The 21,687-nt window shown below is 38.6% G+C and overlaps 1 protein-coding gene across 1 annotated transcript in view; it reads right to left on the bottom strand.

The window, feature by feature from the left end:
* Positions 1-1,728: 1,728 nt before the first annotated feature.
* LOC103697928 (UDP-D-apiose/UDP-D-xylose synthase 2-like) overlaps positions 1,729-21,687 on the bottom strand; it is a 33,049-nt gene continuing 13,090 nt past the window's right edge. Inside the window, exons 4-9 of the mRNA XM_039118340.2 lie at positions 2,972-3,086; positions 2,753-2,886; positions 2,579-2,680; positions 2,410-2,502; positions 2,189-2,324; positions 1,729-2,059 (exon numbers count right to left, since the gene is read on the bottom strand). Of these exons, the coding sequence (XP_038974268.2) occupies positions 1,944-2,059; positions 2,189-2,324; positions 2,410-2,502; positions 2,579-2,680; positions 2,753-2,886; positions 2,972-3,086 (696 nt within the window). The 3' untranslated portion in view covers positions 1,729-1,943. The remainder of the gene's footprint in view (positions 2,060-2,188; positions 2,325-2,409; positions 2,503-2,578; positions 2,681-2,752; positions 2,887-2,971; positions 3,087-21,687) is intronic.

Here is a 21,687-nt window from a genome sequence, read left to right as displayed (position 1 = left end):
GCTGACCCAGATCCGACCCGAAAAATAAAACGGGTCCAAATTTAAGGCCTAACCCAACCCCACAGGTCATAAAATTCATGGACGCAGGCGGATCACATTTGTATGATATCACAATTCTGATGGCAAAATTGCGAGAAGCCTTGGAAGGCCTTAACCATTGTTCTTCAGGCAACTCACATTACATAGGTGGGTAATTCAAAAACTATGATTAACAGCATTATGAAGTTAGATGCTCAAATAAATGGTGCGCACCTGTTACCTATGGACATTTAGAGGATTGCATCTTCTCTGAGTGTTTATTTGAGGCAGCCCACAACTATAGAAATCCAACAATGCTGCAGACTGAGTCACCCCGCATATTGTGTACCATATAGGTACTACCTGTGCTCTCCATTCTATTTTATCTGTCTTATGATTCTAATGGATGTATAGATACTAGAGTTGTATGAAATATCAAGAAACAAAACAATGGCTATGATTTGGTGAAGACCATGAAAAGGATCATTATTCTCCAAATTACCATTAGCGTCAAGTTTTCAAGAATAATTACAAGATGCAAGAGATACTGTATGTGGGATCAGCAGAAGAGTTTTAAATTGGACGATTTAGTGTAAACCAAATCCAACGTTCAAGAAGCTCGCCCAAGAGACCTTACTCCTCCATTGAATTGTTTAAATTAATTTAAAATATTGTTTATTGCCACCATATTTTAATTTGATCTTCTTTTATTGCTATAATCATGGGATTAAGGATTTTAAGTTTTAATCAATAATGATGAAAATTCACTTCCTCGTGATTGTTAATATATTTAATAATCATATTATAAAATATTATATTATTACATTAATATTACTATTATAATACAATAATATCATAAAATTTTATTATACTTTTAATTAATATAGAAATTGATTAATCATTATATTATTTAGATTATAATAACTAAATAAATAATTTATAAATTAAAAATACTTCATACTATTTGTTGTTGATAGTACAATAAATTGTTCGTCCTTTATTACCATTTATGATACTTGACACTTTTTCAGTTTAGTTACCATACAGATGTTAAAATCCTACAATACTTAAAATCTTATGACCTTTCGGAAATGTAATTACCAAAAGCTTTTCATTAAAAGTTTTACTAGCAAAAGCTTTACAAATAAAAGCTCTACTAATTACAGCAATATGAAATAGAACCTAAATCAGATTTGCCCAAAAAAAATATTAATATAATAAGAAAACAGTCAGCAAGAAATTTGCACACATGGAAAGAACATCCAAAGAGCACAAACTTGAAAAGACAATTGCTGACATGTATGCATGGACATAGCATCTTTTCACAGGTACCAACATATATATCCAAAAAAGTGTAGGTATCAGGACGTATCCAAAGCAATGGGCCCAACTTCAACATGGAATGGTGATTTAATTATTGGATAATGCATTTCCAAAAATCTGAGTCTGGATAATTAATTTATTATTACTGATGGATCTTAAGAATGACAAAAGCTCCAAACTGCTGTAAGCCTAAACATCTTCTGAAAAGATTTATCTGCAAAACTATTAATACTAAATCTCCTCTAGGGTATTATTCCTCAATGAAAGCAGGAGAAATTCATCGATGATGTCTATGATTTTTTTGGTATACTACCTGAAAAATAAACCATGGGATGACTCAAATAAGGCCGTTAGCTGCATGGGTAGGAAGAAGGGTCAGATAAAAGCTGGCACCAACACAAAAAACATCCCTATCATCCTATCCTTGCAGCGTGCATACAAATAATGAATTTTAGGGTTGCAATACTTTGCCATCACTTACTAACATCAAAAAAAAATTGCCAAAGAAAGTTAAATGCATATGGTTACTTTTAAAGAATATCAGAAACCCAAGTGATGACTAGTGGTAACCAACTTGCTGATCCGATCCAAGTGTCCTGACCTTAACTGGATGCAACAGTTTTTGCAAGTGCCCTCTTGATGGATTCTGCATATGTCCGGTGCTGGTAAGTCAATGTTGTCTCAAGCAGATCCCAGAGTGGAGTCTTTGGGTGCCAACCTGCAAGCAGAATGGTCATTCATGTTATTGTATTTCTCTACTTATGTAAACGTTTTTTCTGTTTTTTTGACAATATAAACTAGCACAATCATAGGGCTTGTAGATGTGAGCAGTTAGGGCCTGACTTACCTAGTTGCCTGTTGATTATAGTCATATCTGGAATCCGCTTATCACTGTCATCATATCCATCACCGTAGAACTGCTTGGAGCTTATATCAATTGTTGGCTGCTCAAGTGGTTGCTCTCCTGAAACTTTTGAATAAACCTGCAAGAGCAACAATAAATTAAGATGAAGGGCAACACAATATCCTCCACAATGTTAGCAATCATCATGAACTTCCCATAAGTACCTGTGTCATCATTTCAGCAAGTTGCTTTATTGTAACCTCATTATTAGGATTTCCCACATTAAAGATCTGACCATTTGCTCGGTTAGGATTTTCCTGAAAGACAGCCAGTTATTCAGCTCACTTCAGGATATAAATATGAGGCAGAGAAGAGGGGAAGAAAATAGCATACAATCATTAAGAGAACAGCTTCTACGGCATCCTTGATGTACACGAAAGTTCTTTGGGACTGGCCACCATCAACAAGCTTAAGAGGCTCACCACGTAAAAGGTTCTGCATAATTTATTAAGATAAGCATACTTGATAACAGAACTAGCAAAACTGAATTTCAGATGTGGTACATACATTACTAAAGCATGCTAAAACCCTAGGAACACCCTCATTTGGACCATCAATTCCCGGTATAAAATCCATCCTTGGTCCAATCCAGTTGAAAGGCCTTACAATGGTAAACTCGAGTCCATTTTCTGCACCCTCAGCTGAAGAGTTCCAATGTAACAAGAAACAGTCAGAAAAATAATAATCATATGCATATCTGCAATACAGTGCATGAAACATGCATACCATATATTAGCCTCTCAACGAGTTGTTTTGCACATGCATATGACCATCTCTGTTTCTCAATAGGACCAAAAATGCATGGTGAGGCATCTTCTTTGAGAACATAAAACATTGGATCCTATACCAGCAAGATTTGACATTGTTAGAAAGTAACCAAAATGAATCAAGCAGCACTAAAATTGATAGGTGTTCATCTTATTCAACCACAATTGGCATCAATAAGCTAAACACAGTGTATTGAGAATAACAGATTATATAGAAAGAATCAACACAAAAGACCAAGTCATAGCTAACATATACTAGAATATCTGGATTGCATTTACACCAGAGCATTTCTTTTCTTAAATCTAAACAGCAGATACCATTCAGTTAGTATGGATTTGTAAAAGTTTGTTCTCAAAGATACATTATTTTTGTTTTAGTTATATTGGTGATCTTCCATAAAAACCAATGAAAGAAACTTGATAAATTTGAAAAGGTAAATATGGAAGAGTAAACTTGTAAGTATAATAAAGAACATGGGTTAAGAAGTCAGGACTCGGGATCAGATCAATAATGCCAAAAAAAAAAAAGAAATTTTGACTTGGTTAGTCAACCAGGAAACATGGCTAAGTTATGATCTATTTTGACCGGAACATCTAGGTAAAGGGAAAAAATAATAGAATCATTAGCATTCACCATATAATCAAATGAATATATTTAACTCCTAGTATTGATCATAGAGTTCATTGAACTTTTCTATGCTGAAGTTCATAATGTCCATAAGAAAATAAAGACAAATGCAAACTTTATCAACAATTGTTCTTCACCTTCCAGATCTGGAATTTTGGAAGGATGTGAAATTGTAAATAGAACATATGACTATATCAGGAGATGCATCCATCGAAAAGTATATACAATTAAGAAAAAATTGAATAGCTATACTCGAAAAACAAGAAATCCAGCATTGGCAGCCCACCACACATTCTTGCAGCGGGCAGGCATGGGGTTTGCCCTATCAGGCACTGGTATTAGAAGTATGCCCTAGAAGCCAACGTGGCTGACGCATATTTGTAATCTGGGACATAAATTTGTAATTTGACACTTATTAATAAATAAGATTGGGCAATTTATTTTTCATTCATGTTTGTATGTGTCCATGAATCGTCCAAGAAATTAATAGATGATGACACATAATTTCAAGGAGTTGAGAATTTGAGGCATGTGTCATTAGGGATTAATTTCTAAATGCTCCTGATCGATGGATCCATCACGAGAGACGGTGATCGATCCGCTGAGATTAGTGCACAGATCACTTAGTCAGATGGACGAGTCTCAAGTCCACGGTGTAGAGACACTGAAGTGATTATGCAAGTACTTGTTAGAGAACAAGGTACTGAGCGTGACCAAAGATAGTAGTCACATGGATGTCTATCCACTCATCAGTGACTACTTATGCTGCAGTTGTATGACTGATCCTTTGACCTGTGATGCCTCAGCTATTCACTGTGAGGTTGCTGTAGTTTGACGAGCATGTGAACTTGGGCCCTAGTCATTCGGGTCCTTATAGTGCGAATTGGCTGCAGTAGGTTCATTTTGGAATAGGGTTGCATCTAGATGGGATCTATCGACCTTGATAGATTAGGAGTGATCCTATGTGATTTATGAGACTGAGTTCGATAAATTTCTGGCCAGGTATTTTGGAAAAAGAATTTTCCATATCTCGAACTGGAAGTCGTATAAATTTAACATATGACAGACGATAGGGTTTGACGAGATATCCATAACCTCCATCACGTCGGGATCCATGATAGAGAGACTATATCATACGCTAACTGCATCAAGAGGTTCAGATATTCCATTCTACTGGGTTGCCACCACATACTGCTAGGTATCACTAGTGGATTGTGAGACTCGAAGGCATTCACTTGGTGATCAGTGAACCCTAAGAATAGAACTGAAATCGTTTCAGTGATATTGAGATGGAGATCTCAATATTTCTCACTACCAGTCAGAATAGAACCTACGGGATCACACACATAGAGGATTTAATTAGTCAGACTATCATAATTGTGATTTGGAATCATAATAGAAATCGATCATCAATATGATTGGTGATTGAATTAACCCACTAAGTATTAGTGAGTTAATGGAAGAAGAATTAAGTTGAATTGATTGCAATTAGATTGCAATTGGGCTGATTTAATGAGCCAAATCAAATTGGGTTCGACCCAAATTGATTTGGGTTCATGATTAGGTCAATTTGATTAAACCAAGATTTGTGCGCATTTTAAAGACCACATGTCGTCGTAGGATGAATATGACTTAAGTCATGTTCACATTATGCGGACTTTAAAGTCCACATGGCATCGTAGGATGCATGCTCCCAAATCAATTAATTCTCCTAATGAGATTAGAAATCCTAATGTGATTAGAAAATTAATCAATTGATTAAATAGACACATGTCATGCATCTATGAGCACAAGGATTGGACACTTGGCATTAATCCAAGGGTGGGTTATAGTCCCATACTCCTAATAAGATTAGGAGGAGCCCTAAACCCAATCTATAAAAGGATAGTAAGGGAGAAGTTATGAATTAATTCTCTCCTCTTCCTTTCCATGCCTCCTCTTCTTTCTTCCTCCACGGCAGCAAAGGGTCTTCATCCTCCTCTTCTTCCACGGTAGCAAGGCAAGGAAGATCCATGTGCAAGGTTCCTCCTTCCTCTTCCTCCATCGCAAGCAAGGTTGAAGAAGAAAGGATTCTTCTTTAAGGAGGTATATTGCAGATTTTTATCTTCTAATCTATATGATAGTCATGAAAGGTCTTTGCAAGGAGCTAGCACTCCGGTAAGACCCTATCTCAGATGATTAGATCCTCGTGTGGATACCTATAGAGGCCGGATAATTGTGTGGCTCAAACAGGAACCTAGATAGATCATCAGGCTGCGGTGTTCTTCACCTGCAAAATTTTTGAAGATGAGATCTTCAAATTAATTTCTTCTGATTTTAGTTTCAGTTTTATGAATCTTAATCAACCTTCCTCAGATCCTAATCTCTCCTCCCTAATGAATTCAAAGATCTTCTGGATTTGGATCCAGAAAAATTTTTGAATTCTATGATCCGAGGCGCGTTCATGCGATGAACGACGTCCCGTTCGAATTCCGCTACAAACGTCGCATCGAACGGGGCGTAACTCAGCAGTGGTATCAGAGCCATGGTTCTAGAGAGCATGATTAGGACCTAAGGATTGATTACCATATTTTTAATCTAATTTTTAAAAGAATTATGCTTGCTGGATTTTCTGCGTACTGAAATTTCAGGTTGCTAAAATTTTCAGCATGCAGATTTTTATTTGCTATGATTTTGCAAATTATTTTAGAATTGCAATTAGATTACAATGTTTTAAATCAAGTAATGCATGATCTGAAATCCAGAGAATAGCATAATAGGTTTAAAATTTCAGATCTGAAAATATATATAAGATGCATATGGTAATCATAATGTTCATACTTGTTTAAGGTTATGTTTAAAATAATATATGCATAAGATGTATGTATTAGTTAAACAAAAATTTATTTGCAGATGTAAATAAAACTCTTAAACAATAGGACATTTACATAAGATGTAAACTGAAACAATTATGTCATTTACATAAGATATAATCACATAATATATGAATGGGTTTCATAATTACATAGGATGTAAACCTGAACCAATGTGACATTTACATAAGATGTAAATCGAATGACATATGTTATGGGGTAGATGGTTACATTAGATGTAAATCCCAAGAGACCTAAAACCTTTCTAAATCAATCGAGAGTGAACGATACATTGAGCTAGCCATATTTGATTAATTGATCTAATTGGTGTCTAGGCAAGCTCAAAGGTGGTTACTTAATTAGGACCTTACTCTCTGAGTAAGGGGAGCCTCCCACCTGCTTACCTGGCCAATTGATCGATTACCTCCTATGGAAAGCTCAAAGTTGGAATCACTAAGATCTGATTACCCAATATTAAGTCGATTGGTCTTCCACCGTAGTAGAGTTGCTAAGATCTTTCCGGCGTTGATTAGTCTCGGCTGGATACAGTGGACTAGTTGCAATGGAAAATTGGACCTCTCTATTAACATGAGATGTTGTGGGGTAAAGGTGGGGTTGGGCTCCAATAACTGTTAGGTGAGGACCCAATCACAGCTTTATTTTCGCGGGATATATGGTGGGTCTGACTTAACCAAGGAATGGGTCCAATAACTGTTAGGTGAGGTCCTTATGAGTTGGAGACCATGTTAGCTCAATATGCTTACGAAGCATTGTACAAGAGTTGTACACTCATCGTCTATGTGTCTCCAATAACTGTTAGGTGAGGTGACATATAGATTGGTGGGACCGCAGCACCCCACTCGAAATCCTAAGTCGCAAGTTTCCGTATCTTTACCAAGGAAGTGTGAGAGATCCGAAAAATAGTGGGAGGATCTAATCCAATTTTGTTTTAAAAGTTCCTAAAACAAATTAATGTCAAATACAAATTTCTAATTAGAATCTTTACTCTCTGCAGATGTCAATGGCTTCCAACCCGATAGTTCGAATTCTAGATAACAATAGGTTGACCGGACCAAACTATAAAGATTGGCTCCGCAACTTAAAGATTGTCTTGAGTTGCGAAAAGATAGCTTATGTTCTTGACCATGAACTCCCGGTGTTACCAACCCGTGCAACCAATGAGCAGCGTGAGAGGCATGCAAAATGGTTGGATGACGACAATAAGGTTAGGTGCTACATTTTGGCATCCATGTCCAACGAATTGCAATGCCAGCATTTGAAGACTGCTAAGGACATACTTGATCACCTACAAGAGTTGTATGGTGAACAGAGTCGTGCAGCAAGGTTTGAAGTATCCAAGCGGCTCTTCAAAGCCAAGATGCGTGATGGGCAGTCCGTCCATGAACATGGTTTGACCATGATCAAGGATCTTGAGGAGCTTGAGAAGCTTGGCATGACCATGCACAAGGATTTGCAAACGGATTTGATCCTACAATCGTTGCCATCTTCATATGGGCAGTTTATTGTAAACTACCATATGAATAAAATTGAATGCACCAAACTTGAATTGTTGAATATGTTGGTGACAACTGAGGGAGCCTTGAAAGGTTCAAGGGGCACAGTTCTCGCTGCTGAGCTAGCTTCTACTTCCAAGAGAAAGTCTACTGGGAAGAAGAAGAAGCCTGCGAAGAAGTAGAAGACCGAGAAAAAGCCGAAGAAGGAAGTTCCTAAAAAGAAAGCCGAACCCAAAGAAAAATGTTTCCATTGCAATGAAGACGGCCATTGGAAGAGGAACTGTCCTATCTACATGGAAAACATAAAGAGCAAGAAGGGTGACACGCCTTCTGAAGGTATGTCTAATATGCTCATTATTGAAACTAATCTAACGGTTTCTTCTATTTCCAATTGGGTTATAGACTCTGGTTCTAGTGTTCACTTGTGCACTACCATGCAGGGTCTAAAGGAAAGTAGAAGGCTTACGGAAGGTGCGGTAACCCTAAAGGTTGGCAATAGAGCAAGAGTTGCTGCTATTGCTATGGGCACATTCCCTTTGCATTTACCGTCTGGATTTAGTTTGATACTTAGAGATTGTTATTTTGTACCTAGTGCTAGCAGAAATCTGATTTCTGTATCTTGTCTAGCACAGGAACATTATGAATTCAATTTCAATAAAGACTACGTTTCTATTTATTCGCGAAATAAACTGTTTGAACGTGGTTTTATGATTGACGGTCTCTATCACTTACATATGGATGTATCTGTGAACGTATCTGAGCATACAGTAAGTACCATAGGATCAAAAAGATCTAGAGATGAGATAAATCAAAAGTATTTATGGCACCTTAGACTTGGTCATATAGAAGAAGACAGAATTAACAAATTGGAGAAACATGGGCTTTCGAGTTCATTGACTTCTGAGTCATATCCGATTTGTGAATCTTGCCTTCAAGAAAAAATGGCCAAATTACCCTTTGTAGGATATGGGGAGAGGTCCACTGAAATACTTGCCTTAGTACACACTGATGTGTGTGGCCTATTCGATGTGCAGGCTAAAGGTCAATTTTTCTACTTTATTACTTTTACCGATGATTTCTCACGGTATGGTTATGTCTATCTTATGAGACATAAATCTGAAGCATTTGAAAGGTTCAAAGAATTCAGATTTGAAGTAGAAAAACAGACAGGAAAACTCATTAAGGTTCTTCGATCAGATCGAGAAGGAGAATACCTTAGTAGAGTGTTTCGCGATTATCTCAAACAAAATGGTATAGTTTCACAATGGACACCTCCTGAAACACCTCAACTCAACAGAGTGTCAAAAAAGAGGAATTAGACCCTATTGGATATGGTCTGGTCCATGATGAGCTTCACTGACTTACCCTTATTCTTGTGGGGAGATACCCTACTTACCACTATCTATATATTGAATAGAGTTCCCTCTAAGTCCGTTCCTACCACACCGTATGAGATATGGCATGGTAAGAAACCAAGTCTTGGTTATCTCAAGATTTGGGGATGTCCAGCCCAAGTCAAGCGACAACAGGCGGACAAGTTAAGAGTTTAGGACAATTGGTGCTCGTTTCATTGGATATCCTAAAGAGTCGTTAGGATACAATTTTTACATCCCAGAAGATCACAAAGTGTTTGTGAGCCGACATGCCATCTTCTTGGAAAAACAGTTTATCCTTCATAGAGGCAGTGGGAGAAAAATTGAGCTCGAAGAGAAAGTCTCTGAAGAGCAACGAGCAATTGAGCCTAGTGAACCTATTCACATTGAGCCAATACATGAAGAACCTCGTCCACTTTGTAGATCTAGTAGGATCTCCCATCCTCCTGAAAGATACTTAGGTATGCTTACAGAGGAAATAAAGAAAGAGTTCCTCATGGGAGAAAGAGATTATAATTAATGATCCCAAGACCTACAACGAAGCGATGTTAGACATCGACTCCGAAAAATGGATGGATGCGATGAAGTCAAAAATAGACTCCATGCATTCCAAGTATAGACCTTAGTAGATCCGCCTGAAAGTATAGTACCTATTGGGTGTAAATGGATCTACAAAAGAAAAATGGGTTCGGATGGCAAGGTAGAGACCTATAAGGCAAGGTTGGTGGCAAAAGGTTATAGTCAGCGCGAAGGCATTGACTATCAAGATACTTTTTCACCGGTAGCCATGCTGAAGTCCATTCGAACGTTGCTTGTCATTGCAGCTTATCATGATTATGAGATATGACAGATGGATGTGAAAACTGCTTTTCTTAATGGATATCTTAAGGAAGATATCTATATGGAACAGCCTCAGGGTTTCACTTCCAATGATGGTGATCACAAGGTCTGCAAGCTGCAAAGATCCATTTATGGACTAAAGCAAGCATTTCGGAGTTGGAACACTCGTTTCGATGATATGATCAAATCGTTTGATTTCATCAAGAACGAAGAGGAACCATGTGTGTACAAAAAGGTCAGTAGGAGGGCTACAGTATTCCTCGTATTGTACGTGGATGATATACTCCTAATTGGGAATGATATTCCCATGCTCACATCAGTCAAGTTATGGCTGTCTAAGAAGTTCTCCATGAAAGATCTAGGTGAAGCATCTTATATTTTGGGGATTAAGGTTTATAGAGATAGATCTAAGAGGATGCTTGGCCTATCACAGAAAATGTACATAGAGGAAGTGCTGAAGAGGTTCAGCATGGAAAACTCTAAGAGGGGATTGTTACCCCTAAGGCATGGGATAAATCTCTCCAAAAAGATGTGCCCCAAAACATCTGAAGAGATTCAGCGCATTAGTAGGATCCCTTATGCATCGGCAATAGGGAGCCTCATGTATGCCATGCTATGTACTCGACCTGATATAGCACATGCTGTGAGTGTCACGAGCAGATATCAGTCAAATCCAGGCGAGGAGCACTGGATAGCTGTGAAAAATATCCTTAAGTACTTGAGAAGGACTAAGGATCTGTTTTTGGTCTTTGGGGGAGGCACAGAGTTAAAGTAGAAGGATATACTAATTCAGACTTCATGACTGACCCTGATGATAGAAAGTCTACATCAGGATATGTATTCTTATGCAATGGAGGATCGGTAAATTGGAAGAGTTCCAAGTAACCGATTATTGCAGATTCTACCATGGAAGCAGAGTACATTGCTGCATTGGATGCTACGAAAGAAGCGTTCTGGTACAAGAAGTTTGTCGAAGAGCTAGGAGTCATGTCATCAGATGCCATACCCCTTTTCTGCGACAACAACGACGCCATAGCACTGGCTAAGGAGCCGAGGTCTTACCAGAAGTCCAAGCACATAGAGCGGCGATTTCATCTAATTCGCGACTACCTCGAAAAGAAATAGAGGTGCAGAGAGTACTGATAACGTGGCGGATCCATTCACTAAGCAGCTGAGTCAGAAGAAATTAGAAGTCCATCTTGAAAAAATGGGACTTAAATATATGTCTAATTGGCTTTAGTGCAAGTGGGAGATTGTTAGAAATATGCCCTAGAAGCCAACATGGCTGACGCATATTTGTAATCTGGGGCATAAATTTGTAATTTGACACTTATTAATAAATAAGATTGTGCAATTTATTTTTCATTCATGTTTGTATGTGTCCATGAATCGTCCAAGAGATTAATAGATGACACATAATTTCAAGGAGTTGAGAATTTGAGGCATGTGTCATTAGGGATTAATTTCTAAATGCTCCTGATCGATGGATCCATCACGAGGAACGGTGATCGATCCGCTGAGATTAGTGCACAGATCACTTAATCAGATGGACGAGTCTCGAGTCCACGGTGTAGAGACACTAGAGTGATTATGCAAGTACTTGTTAGAGAACAAGATACTGAGCGTGACCAAAGATAGTAGTCACATGGATGTCTATCCACTCGTCAGTGACTACTTATGCTGCAGTTGTATGACTGGTCCTTTGACCTGCGATGCCTCAGCTATTCACTATGAGGTTGCTGTAGTTTGACGAGCATGTGAACTTGGGCCCTAGTCATTCGGATTCTTGTAGTGCGAATTGGCTGCAGTAGGTTCATTTTGGAATAGGATTGCATCTAGATGGGATCTATCGATCTTGATAGATTAGAAGTGATTCTATGTGATTTATGAGACTGAGTTCGATAAATTCCTGGCCAGGTATTTTGGAAAAAGAGTTTTCCATATCTCGATCTGGAAGTCGTATAAATTTGACATATGACAGATGATGGGGTTTGACGAGATATCCATAACCTCCGTCACGTCGGAATCCATGATAGAGGGACTGTATCATACGCTAACTGCACCAAGAGGTTTAGATATTCCATTCTGCTGGGTTGCCACCATATACTGCTAGGTGTCACTAGTGGATTGTGAGACTCGAAAGCATTCACTTGGTGATCAGTGAACCCTAAGAATAGAACTGAAATCGTTTCAGTCCACTGAAAGGAGTTTCAGTGATATTGAGATGGAGATCTCAATATTTCTCACTACCAGTCAGAATAGAACCTACGGGGTCACACACATAGAGGATTTAATTAGTCAGACTATCATAATTGTGATTTAGAATCATAATAGAAATCAATCATCAATATGATTGGTGATTGAATTAACCCACAAAGTGTTAGTGCGTTAATGGAAGAAAAATTAAGTGGAATTGATTGCAATTAGATTGCAATTGGATTGCAATTGGGCTGATTTAATGAGCCAAATCAAATTGGGTTCGACCAAAATTGATTTGGGTTCATGATTGGGTCAATTTGATTAAACCAAGGTTTGTGCGGATTTTAAAGACCACATGTCGTCGTAGGATAAATATGACTTAAGTCATGTTCACACTATGCGAACTTTAAAGTCCACATGGCATCGTAGGATGCAAGCTCCCAAATCAATTAATTCTCCTAATGAGATTAAGAATCCTAATGTGATTAGAAAATTAATCAATTAATTAAATAGACACATGTGATGCATCTATGAGCACAAGGATTGGACACTTGGCATTAATCCAAAGGTGGGTTATAGTCCCATACTCCTAATAAGATTAGGAGCCCTAAACCCAATCTATAAAAGGGTAGTAAGGGAGAAGTTATGAATTAATTCTCTCCTCTTCCTCTCCACGCCTCCTCTTCTTTCTTCCTCCTTCTCCACGGCAGCAAGGGGTCTTCATCCTCCTCTTCTTCCACGGTAGCAAGGCAAGGAAGATCCACGTGCAAGGTTCCTCCTTCCTCTTCCTCCATCGCGAGCAAGGTTGAAGAAGAAAGGGTTCTTCTTTAAGGAAGTATGTTGCAGATTTTTATCTTCTAATCTATATGATAGTCATGAGAGATTTTTGCAAGGAGCTAGCACTCTGGTAAGACCCTATCTCAGATGATTAGATCCTCGTGTGAATACCTGTAGAGGCCGGACAATTGTGTGGCTCAAACAGAAACCTAGATAGATCATCAAGCTGCGGTGTTCTTCATCTACAGAATTTTTAAAGATGAGATCTTCAAATTAATTTCTTCTGATTTTAGTTTCAGTTTTATGAATCTTAATCAACCTTCCTCAGATCCTAATCTTCCCTCCCTAATGAATTCAAAGATCTTCTGGATTTGGATCCAGAAAAATTTTTGAATTCTATGATTCGAGACGCGTTCATGCGATGAACGACGTCCCGTTCGAATTCCGCTGCGAACGTCGCATCGAACGGGGCGTAACTCAGCAACTGGCACATCTAAAAGTTTGATGGGTTACTGATGCCAAAAATAGATGAAAAAATGTCCAATAATTAGCATGAAGCATAGCCCATTCCTATTGGAAAACCTTATTTGTGTCATGTCATGGTACTTACCATAAGCAACAAAGGTTTTAGGAGGCATAATAATAAAAATATTGATAGAATATATAGAATTATGATCATGTGATGTAAATTATAAGCACAAATATTAAGGTAAAGCTCATCCAGATACAAAAACGTTTGGCCCTTAGCTTCCAAAATCATAAGCAGATGCAATTGCAACGGTAAGGAAGAAAATATGCTAAAAGCACTAGAAGTAAGAAGGCACATAGGAAGTGATTGCTTGTTTGGCTGATCCAATAAGGCCTAGACAAGTTTAAACTCGGACTGGCAAATTCTAATACCATGTCAAAGAAAGCTGATGAGTTGGACTTCAAAGGATAGAGCAACAGAGTTTGATACATGTGATGAAAGCTAGAAGGGGCTGGGACGGTGCATATGGCAGGGTTATAGAATTAGAAAGGGGGGTCATCTAACACAAGAATCTCTCAGGTTTATGGAAAGGAAGAGAGCTTTGCTCTCTATTACATGTTGGGTTAAAGTGGGTCCAAAACTCCTAGATTGCGAGAAACAAGAGGTTCTGACCCTTCTATCCAGGCCTTGACAATTGTTTTGGATGCTAGGACCAGGCTTAAACAACATAGTACAGCCCATTTGCATCTAAACTTGTCTAAACCATAATTGACTCAGACCTAAACCACATTGTGGACCATCCCATGTCACACTCGAGAACTAAGTCTACTTTTATCAAAATTCACTTTGTTGGGGTTCCAACCCAGAACCCCATGCCTTGAAGACAAATCTGCAACCAATAAGCCATATAGAAAACAACTTAAACACCTTAGATTCAAACACTGGTGACGAAAATGCCCTCAAGAAACTATCTCCACCTCTGAAATAAGTCTTTTGGGAAAGTTTAGTGCATAAATGAAGATATTCAGAAGAATTTGAATCAGCACAACTAGGTGCCCCCTAAACTGATAACAATGAACAAAGCCCTGATTTGTAGTTCTCCTATGTCAAGATTGTAAAATTACAGCTTCTTATAAGGCCATGTACGGCTTTCTGAATTACGTTAACACTAGAGAGGATGCCTACAATGCCCATTGGATATGACCTATTTTCACACTCCTATAGGTGATATTATTCAATGTGAAATATCTGAACTGGACCAAAATAAACCATGAAGAATATTTCGTAACCATTATTAGCAATTTTCTTAAGGGTTGAACCATCTTTGAGAAAGCACCATAATAATAGCCATGCCAAAATGGAGTCAAAAGACAAGTTCTATGTCAGTGAATGCCGTCAGATATTCAGCTAAAGGGGATAGTTTTCTTTTTGTTTTTGTGGCATTAACTGGAGCCTCATTGTGTCAATGTTTTATGAAGCTAAGGGCTTAATTTTGATTGGGCAATGAATCATATGTATAGATATTTGTTTTGAGCAAGTTTCGAGCACAAACAACTGGTTAACTTTATAGACACCTGCCGAGCTTTTTTTATATAATGAATGCTGGGTAAAATAAACAGTAAAGTTTGTTCTCTTATATTTCCCTTGAATTCATAGTTTTAAAAAAATGCCATCTGGCATCATGTTTGGGTATGTTAAAAAACATTTTTTTGTAAATTAGTGCAAGATGTTACCAAGCGAAATAGCCATCGCCATCTACCTATCTTATTTTTTGACCAATCTTAAGCTCTTATATTATATTTATCTTTTTAGGTTTCTCCTTTTATTTATTATTTATTTTTAGTTTATTATTTTTGACCACCTTGACCTTTGTACCCATATAGGTACCCCATGCATAGGCACCCATCTAGCACCTAGGTGCTAGGCAGCCCCTTGACCACCTCTTTGCATCTCACTAATGTGAACACCCGGTTCTGTACCACGTACAAAAATTATTAAAAGCATATCACAGAAACAAATTGATTTGATATCATATATTCATTTCTATACAGGTTTGCAATATGCAGCATTACCAGTTTAGTAAGGCCTTGAATTTGTCTATAACTTGACAATTGACTGAAAACTAAAAATGACAGAGCAATGTATGTTTGCAGATTGTTAACACTTCATGTAAAGGAATTCAAAACTGGCCACGGATATATCAAACAAGGATTGGTTATTATCAGTATTCTTAACTCTGCCTATATTTTGAACATAGCCAGTCCCAAGCCTGGATAAACAAAGAGGGTTGCAGTAGATTCATGGCCAGCATAAAACTATAATCACATCCTATGAACATGAACCTGCTTGCATCTAACAGTCCCTTAAAACAATGCTTCATTTCAGATGTGGACCAAGCCAGAGAACTTTTGGAGTGAGTTGAGGCTTCCATCTCTGTCTCATCTCCACCTAGCAGCTTTCTCATATAAATAATTTCTGGCCATCCTATAAACAGCTCTTATGCAGGCAAACACCTGCAGCCAATTAGCAAACAGACAGCCACCATAATCTGCCATTGTTTTGCTGATCTTAACCACCTTTCTTTGAGATCTTTCAAAATCTACCAGCCAAGACCGCATACCTTTTTTCATGGTTAACTGCAACCTTCAAACCTATCTCAAATCAGTCCCAAAATCTTTCCTGAGCTTGAAATCTAACTGCACCATCCCCTTTTTCACTAACCTGAAATAAAGTTGCTGTTTAGCCCTCTGTAGGCCCCTTTCCAGTGACCACTCAAGACAGAATGAAAGTGCCACTATATGGCTGTTTCTGATGACATGCATCAATAATTATTGCAAAGGTGGAGACTACCCCTAGGACCCATTAGAGATTGTTTTAGTGCTCAAACTTAGAGGACTGATTTATTTCTTTAAACACTTTGCCTAGCATCATTGGGGAGTGCATAAAGGTGATCCTGTAGATTTGCCCTGCATTTTGTGTTTTCTAAGCAGGAGCAGCAGCCACAGCAGCAGATATGTAACATTTGAAGTAACCTGATTACACTGATCTTATAATGTAAGGAACTGGAGGATTAGCTGAGAACCTAAAAATATGTAAATTCACTTGAAATCGAGGCCTATGCCTGATTAATAAACTTACTCTAGGCAAATGACATGACGAGATGCTTACCAAGCAACCTAATGTCCAACAGTTTCCCAGTGAAGGCACATAACTAGACATGTAATGCTTGGGAACTCCTCTTGTACAAAGCACAGATACTCTAAAACAAGTGCCAAGCAAGTATTGAATACATATTGGATATGGATACTCTGATACAGGCCCAAAACGCATTCAATACAGGAAATAAGTATCCTCATTATTTTATTATTTTTTGGAACCCGGATACTTTTTGATATACTTGGATACTTCCGGTGTACTCCTAGGATACTTTTAGGGATATGGATACTTCCTAGATACTCCTAGATATTTAAGGGAAACTTTTAGTGTCAGTAGAGTTATCAAGCTTAAGACAACTAAATTCTGAACCAAGATTTCTATCTAGGTTCAATAATCTTAAAGAAACAATGATCTGAATTTAGTTAGTTCATGTTTTAACTACTAATTTTTTGCTGAATTCTTATTTTTTTTCTTCCTATATTCTCATTATTTTTTCCCTAGGATGCATTTGTCTTCTAATTATGTTGCTAGTTTGCTGGCTACTGCATGTACTTCTAGTATAACAGATTTAGAATGTTATTTGTATTATATTATATATGTCTATTGCCTACTTATGTTTTTGATTAATAGTCAACATTTTAGTGATGGACATTGTTGCTGCCGATCTCCAAATTCGCTTACGTGTGCTACTTCCATCGATCTGCAAGACAACCAAAGGGGGTCATCAAAAGGCTTGTTGGATTGGCTCTGGCTAAGCCCTTCAATGCTTAAGTTAGAAGGAAATAGTGGAAGAAACGTGTGGAGTGATTGATTATAATCCTATTTGATTTTGATGAGCTCAAAGCATTTGAGTATATCTTTTGTTTACTAATGAATTCAATCAAGTGTTTCAGTGAAAATCTTGTCTAAGTGTTTCTAGATTTGGTTCAAGATATTTTGGATAAGTTAAGAAGTCAGTTTGAACCAAAGTCTGAGACTCAAGTCGACTCCGGGATATTACGAGTCGACTCCAAGCGTATCAGAAGCACTGGCACAGGCTCGAGTCGACTCCGGAACATTACGAGTCGACTCCGACTGAGAACAGACAGATGAACAGAAAGACACAATTTATAACCTGTCAGCGAGTCGACTCCTGAAGTGCGCGAGTCGACTCCAATGCTTACCGAGTCGACTCCGGAGTAGTTTGAGTCGACTCCAGGGAGTTACAGACAAAAAGTCAGACAGCAAGTTTCGACCCTGAGAGCCGAGTCGACTCCTGAGGAACGCGAGTCGACTCCGATGGTTGGCAGGTCGACTCCAAAGAAAGCGAGAGTCGACTCTCAGTTGTATTCAAGGCAAAAGTCAGAGAGCAGTTTTCGGACACTGAGATCCGAGTCGACTCCCGCAATGCGCGAGTCGACTCCGAGACAACGCGACCCCAAAAAGACAGTAGACCAAATTGTTGTCTCTGAGAGCCGAGTCGACTCCAAGACAGCTCGAGTCGCCTCCAAGGCAGCGCTACACCAAAAAGGCAGAAGACTGAGTTTCGGAAACTGAGAGCCGAGTCGACTCCGGAACAGTTCGAGTCGACTCCAAGACTGGACGAGCCAAAAGACAGAAGATAGGGAGTTCGGGCTCTGAGCGCCGAGTCGACTCCTAGGACTGTCGAGTCGACTCGAGTGGGCCAAGTTGAAAAATAGCTCCATGAATTCCATGGGATGAGCCGACTCCAAGAATGCCAAGTCAGCTCCAGTTTTTGGCGAGTCGACTCCGGGTTAAGTCGAGTCGACTCCCAGTCGAGGAGGTCACTTTAATTCAAATTCGGAACAGTTGCCGAGCCGACTCCAGAAAAGCATGAGTCGACTCCTGTTACAGCCGAGTCGACTCCAGATCGCGCGAGTCGACTCCGACCCCAACGGACACATTGTCAGGATGTGCAGAGTGTGCAGAACGGGCAGAAAAATGTGTCTAACGGCTAGTTTCCGTGGGGGATGGCTTAAATAGCCATAGAGGACTGTAGCAAGGCAGAAATATACCATTCCACTCAAAGAAATCAAGCATCCTTTCTCCGCAAACTGATTTCAACGGAAAAGAAGGAAGAGGGCCATTAACTCCATTCAACCGACTCTTTCCAGCATTAAAAGAAGTCTCCTCCTGCCTTCAAGTCTTCCAGATTTTCAAGAGGAGACCCAAAGTTCAAGAAGCCCTTCTCTTCTCCAACTCAAACGTGTTTGAGGGCTCTTAACTTTACTCTTATTAATATCGCTGTATATCTGCTTTTTAGAAGCTCTGTTTTTTTCTATTTGTCTTTGTTCTTTCCATCTTGTCCTTACTTGATTCAATCAGGGGATTGAATCAAGGGTATATAGGTTTGTTGGTGAGCCTAGGTTGAAACCAACGGTGTAAGGGTTCGATTGTGATCCCGGGAAAACAATCGGGGTGGTTCTAGTCGGTGAGCCTGGAAAAACCGACCGAGTTCGTTGTGACCTCGTAAAACAACAAGTTTGGTTGTGAGCTTGGAAAACAACCGGCTGTAATCCGAGGAGTTATAGTGAATTCCCAAGTGAGACTTGGGGAGTGGACGTAGGAGCAAGAGTTAGCTCCGAACCACTATAAAAACATTGTGTTTGTGATTGCTTGTGTCTCTCTCTCTTACTCTCATTTCACTCACAGCATATAGCAACTAATTAATCATCTTGCAACAGTATTAATTAGTCATCCACAAACGTTTTAATTGCAAAATTATTTTAAAACCCAATTCACCCCCCCCTCTTGGGTTGTCTATCTGGGCAACAAGTGGTATCAGAGCCTAAACTCTTCTACCCTAAGAGTAAAAGATCAAAATGACAACCCCATTTGGATCTTCCCACATTGAGGGTCAGTCCACCCAAAGACCCCCATTCTTTAATGGATCCGACTACTCATATTGGAAGGCTAGGATGAAAATATTTATCCAAGCCCAAGACTATGAGATGTGGACCATTATATTAAATGGACCATACATCCCATCCATCTATGTAGAGGGTGTCACTGTACCCAAACTTGAAAAGGATTGGGATGACCATGACATGAGAAAGGCACAACTCAATGCCAAAGCAATGAATGTGCTTTACTGTGCATTAGATAGGAATGAATTCAATAGGGTCTCTACTTGCAATTCTGCAAAAGAGATTTGGGAGAGACTCGAAGTGACCCATGAGGGCACGAATCAAGTCAAAGAATCCAAAATAAATATATTGGTTCATAAGTATGAACCATTTAAGATGGATTCTAATGAAACAATCACTTGCATGTTCACTAGATTTACTGACATTGTCAATGGCCTAAAAAGCCTTGGCAAAAACTATACTAACAGTGATCTTGTCAGGAAGATTCTTCGCTGTCTACCAAGGTCATGGGAAGCCAAAGTGACGGCAATCCAAGAAGCCAAGGACTTGAACAAGCTACCACTTGAGGAGCTTCTTGGATCCCTAATGACGCACGAGCTAACAATGAAGCAACACAGCGAAGAAGAGTCCTCCCATAAGAAAAAGGTAATAGCTCTCAAATCTACATCATCTAACAAAGACTTGTCTTGCAGTAGCAGCAGTGAAGAAGAAGATCATGAGGGAGATGATGATGAGGCTCTTCTCGTGCGTAAGTTCAGAAGATTCATCAACGGGAAGAAATCCTCACATCAAAGGAGAGGCCCCTCAAATTCCTATCACAAGGATAAAGGTAAGGAAAGGAAAAATGAGGGGATCGGTTGTTATGAGTGCAAGAAGCCGGGGCACTTCAGAGCTGAGTGTCCCTTGCTGAAAAAGGGGAGCAAGTACAAGAAGAAGAAAGTCCTCGTCTCCACCCTATCGGACTCCGACACCTCATCATCATCATCGGATGAAGAACAAGAAGAAAAGGCAAATCTGTGTTTTATGGCCAACGACAATGAGGTAACATCCGCACCACATTTAGATTTTACTTTCGATGAATTATATGATGCTTTCAATGAATTAATGGATGAATACAAAACAATAAACGTTAAAAACAAAGAACTAAAAGTAACTAACCAAACTCATCTCCGTAAGTATGATTCATTAGTTAAGGATAAAGATGTTCTTATCAAAGAAAATGTAGAACTTAAAACAAGCAACCAAATCTTGATACAAAAGAATAATACCTTAACTAAAGAAAATGAAAGGCTGAACAAAGAAACATTAGAACCCAAAAACAATAAACATATAAATGAGAGTCTCACAAAAGAACTAAATGATCTAAAAACAGAAAAACAAAAATTGACACTAGAACTTGAAAAATACAAGCCCATTGTAGAAAAATTTACATATAGCTCAAAAAAATTAGAGATGATACTTAATAGTCAACGAGCTGTATTCAATAGAGCGGGTTTAGGGTATAAACCTAAAAATAAGCAAAAACTCCTTAGTAACTTCTTTGTTAAAGCAGGGAAAAGTAAAACTAAAAAAATAACCTGTTTTTGTTGTGGAATTTTAGGACATAAAGCAAATATATGTGATTATAGGAAAGGAAAAACTAAAAGAAAAATTAAAAGAATTTGGGTTCCAAAAGGAACCAACACTACTAACCATGAAGGACCCAAGAAAACTTGGGTACCTAAAACTATATGATTTGCTTGTGTAGGAGTGTCTTGCAGCCAAAGTCGACAAAAATTGTTGGTACTTGGACAGTGGCTGCTCAAGACACATGACGGGTGACAAGGATCAATTCTTCACCCTTGAAGCTAAGAAGGGAGGTGCTGTGACTTTTGGAGACAATAACCAAGGTCACATCATTGGTATAGGTAAAGTACAAATTACCCCTTCAACTTTTATTGATAATGTTCGATATGTTGATGGTCTTAAGCATAATCTACTAAGCATTAGTCAATTGTGTG

Source organism: Phoenix dactylifera, chromosome 11 (assembly GCF_051530095.1).
Source record: "Phoenix dactylifera cultivar Ajwa chromosome 11, Ajwa_hap1_PhDact_Kaust_v1.1, whole genome shotgun sequence".
Taxonomy (NCBI): domain Eukaryota; kingdom Viridiplantae; phylum Streptophyta; class Magnoliopsida; order Arecales; family Arecaceae; genus Phoenix; species Phoenix dactylifera.
Note: the sequence above shows the minus strand (reverse complement) of the source record. Positions and strands in the feature narration are given on the sequence as shown.